At 37.4% G+C, this 10,886-nt stretch overlaps 1 protein-coding gene across 1 annotated transcript; it reads left to right on the top strand.

Annotated features, from left to right (window-relative positions):
• Positions 1 to 102: 102 nt before the first annotated feature.
• LOC138178231 (protein stoned-B) lies at positions 103 to 7,534 on the top strand. Its single transcript, XM_069109872.1, has 11 exons — positions 103 to 690; positions 1,143 to 2,145; positions 2,283 to 2,451; positions 2,560 to 2,761; positions 3,001 to 3,495; positions 3,899 to 4,133; positions 4,290 to 4,458; positions 4,607 to 4,721; positions 4,877 to 5,195; positions 5,407 to 5,617; positions 5,863 to 7,534. The coding sequence occupies exons 1-11, from the start codon at positions 103 to 105 to the stop codon at positions 6,005 to 6,007; spliced, it is 3,651 nt and encodes a 1,216-aa protein (XP_068965973.1). The 3' UTR covers positions 6,008 to 7,534.
• Positions 7,535 to 10,886: the final 3,352 nt, after the last annotated feature.

The following is a 10,886-nucleotide window of genomic DNA, read 5'->3' as shown; positions in this document are numbered from 1 at the left end:
TCTCTGCTAAGCGATCTGCGCAATTATATACTAGAAAGTACTATACCAAAGAATATTTTAAGCAACGTTTAAGCTGGTCCATTAACCTTTCAATCGAGCAACATGGATTCCAAAGGTGGAAACCCTTTCTTAATGGACGACTACAGTGTCGAGACCAACGACAGGAAAGCTAGCCAACCGTCGAATCCTTTCCTCCAGGACTTCGCGGACACGGAAACAGCCGGAGGAGGAGAGAATCCTTTCCTGAATTTTGCAGCAGACCAATCTTATCAATCAGCCATTACAGTCGACTCGACGAACCCTTTCGCTTCTTTCGCCACGGAGACCACTGCACCTAGCACTGGTTTCGAAGCTACTACTACCGACACTACGGCATCTAACATATTCTCTGGTCAATCCGCGAACATTTTTCAGACGACTGTCAGCGAGTCGAGTACGAATCTGTTCGACGCGCCGATCTCTACTCAAGCGACTGACGAACTTTTCGGTCAAGAGTTGCAGTCTGCACCTCCGCCGTCTCCAGTGGTGCCTGTGACACCAGTTCAACCCAAGAATGGCAAAACTGCACCGTCGAGGCCGCCTCCACCGAGACCTCAACCACCGGCGCCTCCTAAAAACACCAAAGATTTGATCTTGTCGGTTACTGGAGCTATGGATGCTACTTCTAATCACCTCCTGGATCGATTACAGGTTCGTTATAGTGAGATAAATGATAATTATATACAGGATGCCTGGAGAACTTCAACATTGTCAGGATATTCCCCTGACTAATGAGTATCAGGGTCATTGGATATGACACGTACTATTCTGCGTGATCATTTTTCAAATTAACGAACATGTAGAGTTGGTTTCCATCGATTCGCTAAAATTATGAAAGAGCTAGTCAAATTCTTAAAAGATGCGTGTTAAGAATATTTTCATACAATACGTATCTTTCAAGTAGAAGCGTAGTTACTGAGGACATTGACCTTGACAACATAGATATATCAGCGAGGAGACCATTTTCTACATGCATTTTCTTATGCAATTGTTAGATAAAAATGATGTGTACCATCTTGTATATAAATCATTACCGGATAAATCAAAATCAAAATTGTTATCTGTCAAACTTTGGTTCGTTTCATCTTGATCGTTAATTACAGGCAACAAGAACACCCAGTCCAACGTTAATGCACTCTCCATCGCCAACTCCGGAGCACAGTTTCGCCGACTTCCTGGACGTGGATTCGAACGTGCCAGATCTAATGTCCGACGACAGCAAAGTAGCAGAGCCATCAAAGAATCATGACATCCTGGATCTCCTTGACGCACCTAATACAGAGACGACAACCACTACCATCTTCTCCACGTCGATAAACACGGAAGGCGCCACCAGTTTGGTAACAGGAGTATCCTTGATCAGTGCCACTGGCCAGGACAATCCATTCATCAGCATTACAGAGCAAGAGGCATCTCCTATTCAGGCTGAGGATGCCTTTAAGTCAGATTTCCCGGAAACTGCTTCTGTAACAAGTGAAAAGAGACCATCTATAGCTTCCACGACCGGAGTTGTTGGAAGTGACACGGAGAAAACTGGTATTGATTTAGATTTCGCTGCGGAATCCCCTGTTGTCTCAGAAACTATGCAATCATCGACAGCTGGGGCTGAATTATTCGCTACCAGCGGCACTGAGCAATTGTCCACCATGACTACCGAATCTGCGTTCTTTTCTGTTGCCGATACGATGTCTTCTGGACCATTTGGTACCATAGATACCACAGCCTCGCATTTCACGACATCCATGCAAACGCCCGGCACACAACCTTTGTTCGCAAGCACGGAAATGAATGCGTCATCCGCTCAGTCCAATGGACCATTTGCTTCTGATTTACTTGGTGATTTCGAAGAACCTACGAAAGATATCAGTGGCATGACATCGACCAGTCCGACTCCGGGAGCTGAATTTCCCATCAGCGAAGCGTATAAGCCTGAAGAGCAATTGGATAACTTTGCAGCAACTACGAAAGTTATCGAGGGTACTGGCGATGCGTTTGATATTTTTGCTTCGAAGTTTGATAAAGCTGCGGAGCAGGAAACCAACGCTGGAGATCCTTTCTTGGATGCCTTTGGTGGCGGGCCTACCGCCATGGACACGTCTAGCGATGGTAAAAGAATTTTCTTGTAATTTTTTGTAAGCATACTGATTAAACAATAAGTTTTTATGCATAGAAATTACACATATTTTCTTTTATTTATTATATATTTAGATTTACATTTATTTGACTGTTTACTGTGTATTTAGTTTGGGGTGATTCGTCTGCGACCGGGTCAGAGACAGCAGTGACTGGATTTGGAGAAGCTGATGGGTTTGACTCGTTCCTGAGTATGACAGCACCACCACCAGAGACAAATATAAAGAGAACCGACTCTGTAGATTCGGATGCGGGACCAGATTTCAGTGTATTCATTAAGTAAGCACCGATATATCAAATAATCAATTAATGAATATATAATAAATATCAAATAAATATTAATAAATATAAGTATCATCGTTTGGCTAATGTAGTTTGTACCCATAGACCAAAAGAGGATGATCAAGGCGGAGCAATCGAAGGAGGAGCTGTCCCCGTGCTAGCGCCACCACCAAAGAGTCCGCAAAACACAGCTTACACAGATACCTCACCACGATTCAATCCCTTCGACAAGTCAGGATTCGCACAGGACGCTATTCCCACTACGGAAACTGCTCAACCTGCTGAACTGACCAGGACAGATTCTCAGGTATTATAAACATCGACGTATTCGTTTTTGCAAATTGAATCTTATAATCTTCATTCGACATTATACATGCCTTTTTAAATATAAACTAAATTGAAAAATTTTTGTTATTAAAATACTCTATAACTATGTCTATGTTTCTGATAAAATTAATAAAACTAGTTGTTTATTATATGTATTACGTTGTACGTATACATTGTATAGTATATTGTATATTGTTATTTGCTTTTATCTGATACTAGGAAACTCCTCCGACTCCCCTATTTGACGAAGACATTAGCCAACCTTTGGAAGACTTCCCAAGAGTGACGTACACCGGTGACGGCTGGGACATGCACCTGCGCCAACCTAACAAGAAAAAGATAACCGGTCAACGATTCTGGAAGAAGATCTTCATAAAACTGGTCTACCAAGGTGACAATCCTGTACTCCAGTTGTTTAACAGCAGAGAAGACAAGGATCCCTTCCAAGAATTACCTCTAGTTCCTTCTTACTCGATATCCGATATCGGAGCACAGCAATTTGACCAATACGGGAAAATATTCACGGTGAAGCTGCAATACATTTTCTACAAGGAACGACCTGGAGTACGACCTGGCCAGGTGACAAAGGCGGAAAGGATAACGAATAAACTCAGTCAATTTGCTGCGTATGCCATTCAGGGTGATTATCAGGGGGTGAAAGAATTTGGAAGCGATCTAAGGAAGCTCGGTCTTCCCGTGGAACACGCGCCACAGGTGCAATTTCTTTTTATATCGGAATTGTACAGCTTTTTGGAAATAGAGTTTATAACGTAGACAAGTAACGTAAATATAAAATGCTCACTAAGGCTCGATCTTAGATGCAATGTCTCATTTTCAAATGTTCAAGTTTCCAAACATTCGAAGATTCGCATCTCTAAACTTTCGAACTGTTAAAGTTTTAAATTTTCGAATTGTCAGATTTTCAAATTTTCTATTATGCAATGATGTGTTTTATATACGCATATATAAATTACGTATTTTTTGTACATTACTTCGTTGCTTGTTCTTTAGTGGTTCCTTAATGGTAATCCTTAATGAGCTAATATTGAAAAATTTCAATTATTAAAATAAACCATAGAATTATTATCATTGAATGACTTCGATCTTTTCTGCACAGATTTCTCAGTTATTCAAACTGGGTTCTCAACTCTACGAAGATATGAAGCAGTTTTCTTGCGCGATCGAGGAAGCTCTGTTCAGATTGCCGGCTCATCGAGATCGGGCGCTTAGTTATAAGACAGAAGACGTGCAGATTACGGTCGTGGATGAATTGTACGTGGAACAGAACGCGCAGGGTCATGTCGAGAAGCAAATAGCGCGTGTTCGATTGTTCTTCTTGGGCTTCCTCTCTGGTAAGATTTGGCCAACTGTTGACAATTATCATCATATTACCATAGAAATTTCCAATAAAATTGTAATTTATAGTCTATAGACACCAGGATCTCGTTTATCTGTTCTCGGAATTATTTTACCATAAAAGTACTTTCATTAAAATTTCATTATCTCAGGAATGCCTGACGTTGAATTGGGAATAAACGACATGTGGCGCCAAGGGAAAGAGGTAGTAGGCAGACATGATATAATTCCAGTGGTAACCGAAGAATGGATCCGTCTGGAGAACGTTGAGTTCCACTCCTGCGTTCAACAGGATGAATATGAAAAATCTAGAATTATAAAGTACGTCTTCAACAAGCAACAAACGATTTTTGAAAATAGCTTCTTGATAACCACTTATAAGACTTTATCTTGAAACGATAATAACAACAGCTACAATGCTGCTAACTAACGACTAATTGCAATTAACACCTGACTAACCCTTTTGAAGGTTCAAGCCACCGGATGCATGCTATATCGAACTTATGAGGTTCCGAGTAAGGCCTCCTAAAAACAGAGAGCTTCCTCTCCAGCTTAAAGCCGTAATGTGCGTTACCGGTAATAAGGTAATGTCACTTTTCATTCAGAAAATATGCGCGCACCTCGACACTGCGTACGCTGCTTTTTCTTGTCGAATATCAATACTCGTTTCTGCTTTGGCAGTTTTACGCCTCTGGTTCGACGCTTACCCTCTTTGACCTCGTTCTTTCATTATCAACAGGTAGAACTGAGGGCGGACATTCTGGTGCCGGGATTCGCGTCAAGAAAACTGGGCCAAGTGCCCTGCGAGGATGTGATGGTACGTTTTCCTATTCCAGAGTGCTGGATCTACCTGTTCAGGGTGGAGAAACACTTCAGATACGGATCCGTTAAGTCAGCTCATAGGAGAACAGGAAAGATCAAGGGTATCGAAAGATTTCTCGGTGCGGTTGATACTTTGGAACCTCAGCTGATGGAGGTGACGTCCGGTCAGGCAAAATACGAGCATCAACATCGCGCTATCGTTTGGAGAATGCCTAGGTTACCGAAAGAAGGCCAAGGTACCTTCTTTGTTATAGATGTTCAACCTTAATGTAGGCAGCCGGTTATTTTTATATTTTTTTCTACAATCCTTTCTAGCGAATTACGAGCTTCAATCTGACTCATATACGTCTTAAATAATAATTGTTTGCATTTTGGTTGTCTTAACTTAAGAGCTACTTTATCCTATAAAATACGAATGTAGAATAATATCGATGATATCATTGACAGGATCATACACGACACACCAATTGATCTGTCGAATGGCCCTAACTTCCTATGATCAGATCCCCGAGAACCTAGCCGAGTACTGTTACGTGGAATTCACGATGCCAGCGACCCAAGTGTCTCACACGACAGCGAGAAGTGTTAGTTTTCAAAATCACGACAGCGACACTCCACCAGAGAAATACGTCAGGAATTTGTCGCGACACGAGTACAGGTACGATCCTCCGACAATAATAAATATTTTACATGTTAAATTTTCGTATTTACTTCGGGTTTCAATCGTATTTTTATTAGAATATCGCGCTGGTATTTTAATTTTAAAATTGTAAGAGGTAAGACGCAGACTTATCGTGCTTTTCCTCTATGCTCTACATATAGTACGTGACAAAAATTTACAACATACAGCTATACAAATATAATATATAAATAAAAAACTTATTATTACTCGTCGTATATCAGAGTTGGAATCGAGCATACGCAAGGAGAAGGTCCAGGCGCATACTTATCTGCGACCTACACACGAAAAATTCCGGAAACGACGCCGGAGACACAAGGAGAAGCTTCAGACGCTGGCGCGGAATCAGATTCCGATTCCTCCGATTAAATCCAAATCAGTCTTGCATAAGGTAACCTGTAACACGTACGGAACTTAAGGAGAATTACTTGTTAATGCTAAGGTATATACAGAAAGCGAAACGATGCCTGTGACTGGACGCGTGACGTTTCACGATCTGCAGCTCGGAATGAATGGACAATTTCCACGCGAGCAAGCGCAACACGTTATTGGAGTAATCGTGTAACCTAATAAAAAGCAATAGTGTATGTGACGTGCTCTGATAAAAAGTTAAGATTCGAAAAAGTCGATCTTGACCTTTTCATATTCTTTCACAGTCAGAAGTGTGCTCTATTTTTTTATTTTATGTTAATAAAAATTGCAAATTTTCAAGTGGTTTTAATAACGAAGCAATGAAAGTTGGCAATTATTTATTACATGAATAAAAGTTACAAATTATCACCAAGTAATTTTAATAATAAGTTATTCTCTTGTATTTCTCCACTATCAGCAAAGTTTTGAGTTTTAATCAAATCTTTTGCACGCATGATGAAGTGATTGTACTTAGTAATATCGCACTGCAGAGTGCATATCTTTAAACGCGTTTATCTTAAAAACTCGTTTCTATACTTTAATTTCTTTTTACCAAAGCAAGTCACACATGAACCTTGATAACTTCGAACGCACATCGATACTAAGAGGATATAATCAGGATAAATGGTTCGCGTGGGTTAAATCGTTAGTGGTCGCTGCGATCCGTGAAACGCTAAACGTCGACGCGTGTTAAATATAACGCATAACAGTTAACGAAATGTACGTATGAAAGGAGTAATTTGTAAGGGAGGACAATACCGATTTTACGTTCAGTTTAGCTTGCTAAGTAGTAATGCGCACTCGCGGTGAAAGGCTTTGCTCTGCTTAAACTATTTCAAAGTCGGATTAGCGGATTATTAGTTATTGAAGAAATTTAGTAAATTGGGTATGTAAAATTGGTTAAACAGTATTTTTTTTATTTCATTCCATGGATTTATCCAATATAAAAATATCAAAATATATATTTTATTTGGAATATTTTATATTAATTTTGTTTATTCTAATTGCAGCAGTCGATATCTCCGAAGTGTTTTGCTTATTTAACGATTTTATCGTATCAACACGACGATCAGAGGACAATAATTGTTAATTAAGAAAGTCGTTATAACTTGGAAGAACCGTGCGGTGCATATCTCATCGTTTGAGCTTGCAGATGATCTATATCAAATGTTATCTAGTCGTTTACCGAAAGGTAGTTTATTCAGATTAATCGTCGGTTATTAGACACGTAAGTAAATAACAATAAAAAAGATGGTATCGACAATTTTTGCCAAGAGAGGCTAGGAGAGAAACGTATATTATTTGTAATTACAATAGTAAACGCGACGCATGGGAGATTGCAGTTCATTAATCTAGTCTTTAATAACATTTTGTTCTTGTACGCGACGCGAGCTGCAAGAATATGTTCAAACGCTTTGCAAATCATATATACATAAGTCTTAGTGTGTAAGTTTTTGTTCGACGCTTTTTTTCTTTCCTATTTTTCCCCCAAAAATTTCACCGTTGACGCGAGACGGTGGCTCGTCAAAGTATTCTGCGTAAAGCTGATAAGGCTAAATGAACAAAAAAATCTATTTAACTATGTATAAGATAGGATAAACAATGCGAAAGATGTTATTAATAATTTTACATAAGATGAACGAAGATCTAGACACGTAAGTTTCCGTTGAGATTTTGTCGATTTTTCGTTAGAAATTTTTCATCCTGCAAAGGAAATCGGAAGAGTCTATTCTAGTCCTTAGCTCATAAGACGATCGTATGACATGTCAGGTGTTGATTCACCCGTCATACGTTATGTTAAGTCTATTTAGGTTAATGATAATCCTAATCAATTACGCGTAGAAAAATGTCTGCCGACATGCCAAGTAACGTATAAACAATTAGTGCTACTAATTAATATCGTCGGTTATATATAGATTGTCGCTCTGATCCGTGTCAATGCGAATATGAACGTATTAGGTTGTTCGAAAAATTCGTAGCGAAAGTTAAAAAAGATTTAACTAGAGTTAGGCGTTTCGTCATTTGTAAAAAATATTTCTTCTTTTGCTGGTGAATTCCATCAAATAGCTTTTGCGGGTTTTTAAAGTTTTTCATTTATTGTTTATGTATTTCGAATAAGATTCGTAAGGATTACACTAAAAAAACTTGTTCTATTAACGAATCTTTTATATTTCTCTTTGATTCTATTTAGTATCCAACTTGAACCAGCAATTGTTCAAACGTTTCGTTGTTTATTGTAAATTTACCAAATAAAAACGCTGTAAACTTTTCGAACAACCCAATATTATGCCTTATATTTATACTATGTCTCAAACTTTCTTCAATGTATCCAATCAAGTACATCAATCAGACAATACCGCTTAATAGTGCCAGCAAATAATGTTCTCTTAAAACTAAACTATTAATATAACTAAGCAATTAATTGATCTACAAGACTGCATAGGTAAAAATGTTACATTGCGTACTTTGAAACAGTGCAAAGCTTTTCCACTTGCGGCGTGACGGTCTGTTTGCGTTGGTACATTAAATGGATCCCGAGAGGATTTTTTTCGAGAAAAATTCGTCTCGGGACTTGACGTTTCCAGCTCGTGATCTCAACGGCGTGTAATATCGTACTCTAGTGTGATATCCAAGAAGGCGATATCCAATTTATGTATTTAAAGGGAAAGGTTCATTTAAACACCTGATGCATGTATAGATATCTTAGGAAAGATATTCAAATTAGAGGTTATGTGTGATATCGGCAAGTCTATTGATGTTTGATAAGCGTGACTGTGAATGAATGAATGGATGAAAGCAAGGGGAAGCATGCAAATTTTTCGTCCCTGTGAGGAGGTCGTAAGTAAAATTTTAATCTTGGACAAAGCCGAAATTTATTTTATTTTCCTTGTAGCTATTTAGGTATTATTTTAAAAAGAATCATCCTTTATCAGTTATTAATCCAATGTTACAAAAATGTTCGATTTTATCGAATAAATCATCCTGTATCACCGAAAGACCTCTCGCTGAAGAACGATTAATTAATTATAATACACGTCAGAAAGAGTGCCTAAGTTCATAAAAGATAGTTATGCGTCTTGCGAAAGAAAATGAATTCTGTTGCCAATGTTGATTCAAAAAGGAATTAACGTTTACCATTTTGAAATGTTTGAGTTCTATAATTGTGTTCGACTTTTAATTAGTTTTTTTTTGAAATTATCACTGGGGATAAAATGCGTCGATAAGGTAGATCTCAATTTAATCTGTACGACCTCCATTCGTTGTTGCTCCAAAAGAATATCACTATCCCAGGTCAAACTTATTCGCGCATTTACATACATATAATTATTAAACTATGTAGATTTTAGATATAATCCTGTTAACTCGGCTCTCTAATGATTAATTGTAAAGGAGAAATTAGTAACGTCGTTGTTGTTCTTACAATTATTACTAAGTGAAAAAAATGAAACAAAATGTTCTGTACAGGTAAAGAGAGTCTGTAAAGATTACAGTTAATTGAGTCGTGCTAGGATCGGTAATTAATAGAATTTAGAAAGAACGTCCGTTGTAGTATGAAACGAGCAATGAAGGAACAGAAACCCCTTAACTGCATTTTTACCTTCCCACGCCATTTTTTGGCCACGATAGATCGACCGATGATTTCGTCCGTCGAGCTTTTTATCGAACGTTAAGGAGTAAATCTTTTATAACAGCTGAGAACTATTAATGTTATCAATCATACATACCATATTTATTTCATTTTATTTGTATCGTTTCTTGCAAATTTATGATCAATAAAATTTAAACATTTCAACCTCTTCACCAAGCGCAATAACCTGCAATATCAACGAAGAACGGAGTCGAAAATAACGTCGATGATTTACAAAAAATAAAATACCTTAGCATTTTGAATACCCTATAAAAGCAAAAGCATGACTGTTTTAGTTTATATTCGTGTTTACTTATGTAGGTATGTAGCTTAATTAACATTTTAGAGATTCCGTTAATGGTTAGTGTGGTGTATGTACGAAGTTTGATCTCGAAAAGCACATGAAACGAGTATAAAGAAAAAAGTGTTTCGTTACGATTGTTGCGAATGATTTAACGATTGTTACGAATAATTTTGATTGGCATCAAATCTCGAAGTAGATATAAGGAGAAAGAAAAGATCGAGAGTGCGAAAACATTCCCTAAAGATATTGAGATATAAAGTACCTCTAATCTCCGATCTGTAATTTATAAATATATAAATATACATATAAATATAAATATATACATATATATATATACAGGTACACATGTATGTAATGTCGTAATGTGTAATTATACGTGTACGTATGAATTGTAATTGTAATCTAATAGTAACCAATTGCGGTGTAGACAAGTGACAAAGAACAAAGGAAAAGATGATTAGGGCAAGTTTGCTCTTTGATATATATGTATTATAATTTCGCAAACACACACACACACACACACACACACACACACACGCAAGGAACGAGAAAATGAAAATTTTCGAGGAAATAGAAACAAGTGTAATACTGTTAGCTAATGGTATTATTGATAAATTCTATGTATCAATAAATAATATAACATTGTTTAAGGGACGAAATTGGGTTAACTACAAGTCGATTATTTTATAAGAATCTCATTATTGAGTCTACATTTACCGACTGAAATTATACTAATACCGACAACACTCAATTTTTTTAAGCCTTTTTTTAAATTTAGTATCACCATAAATTTTTCGTCAAGAAATGTCTATTCATCATTAAATTTGATCCATCCTCGTTAAATTTTTATCCATTTGTTAGTAATTTCTCACTATATCTCGATTGAAAATGAGGCGTCTTTTTAT

The sequence above is a fragment of the Bombus flavifrons genome, chromosome 3 (genome assembly GCF_040668555.2).
Source record: "Bombus flavifrons isolate JBK064 chromosome 3, iyBomFlav1_principal, whole genome shotgun sequence".
NCBI classification, from domain to species: Eukaryota; Metazoa; Arthropoda; class Insecta; order Hymenoptera; family Apidae; genus Bombus; species Bombus flavifrons.
Note: the sequence above shows the minus strand (reverse complement) of the source record. Positions and strands in the feature narration are given on the sequence as shown.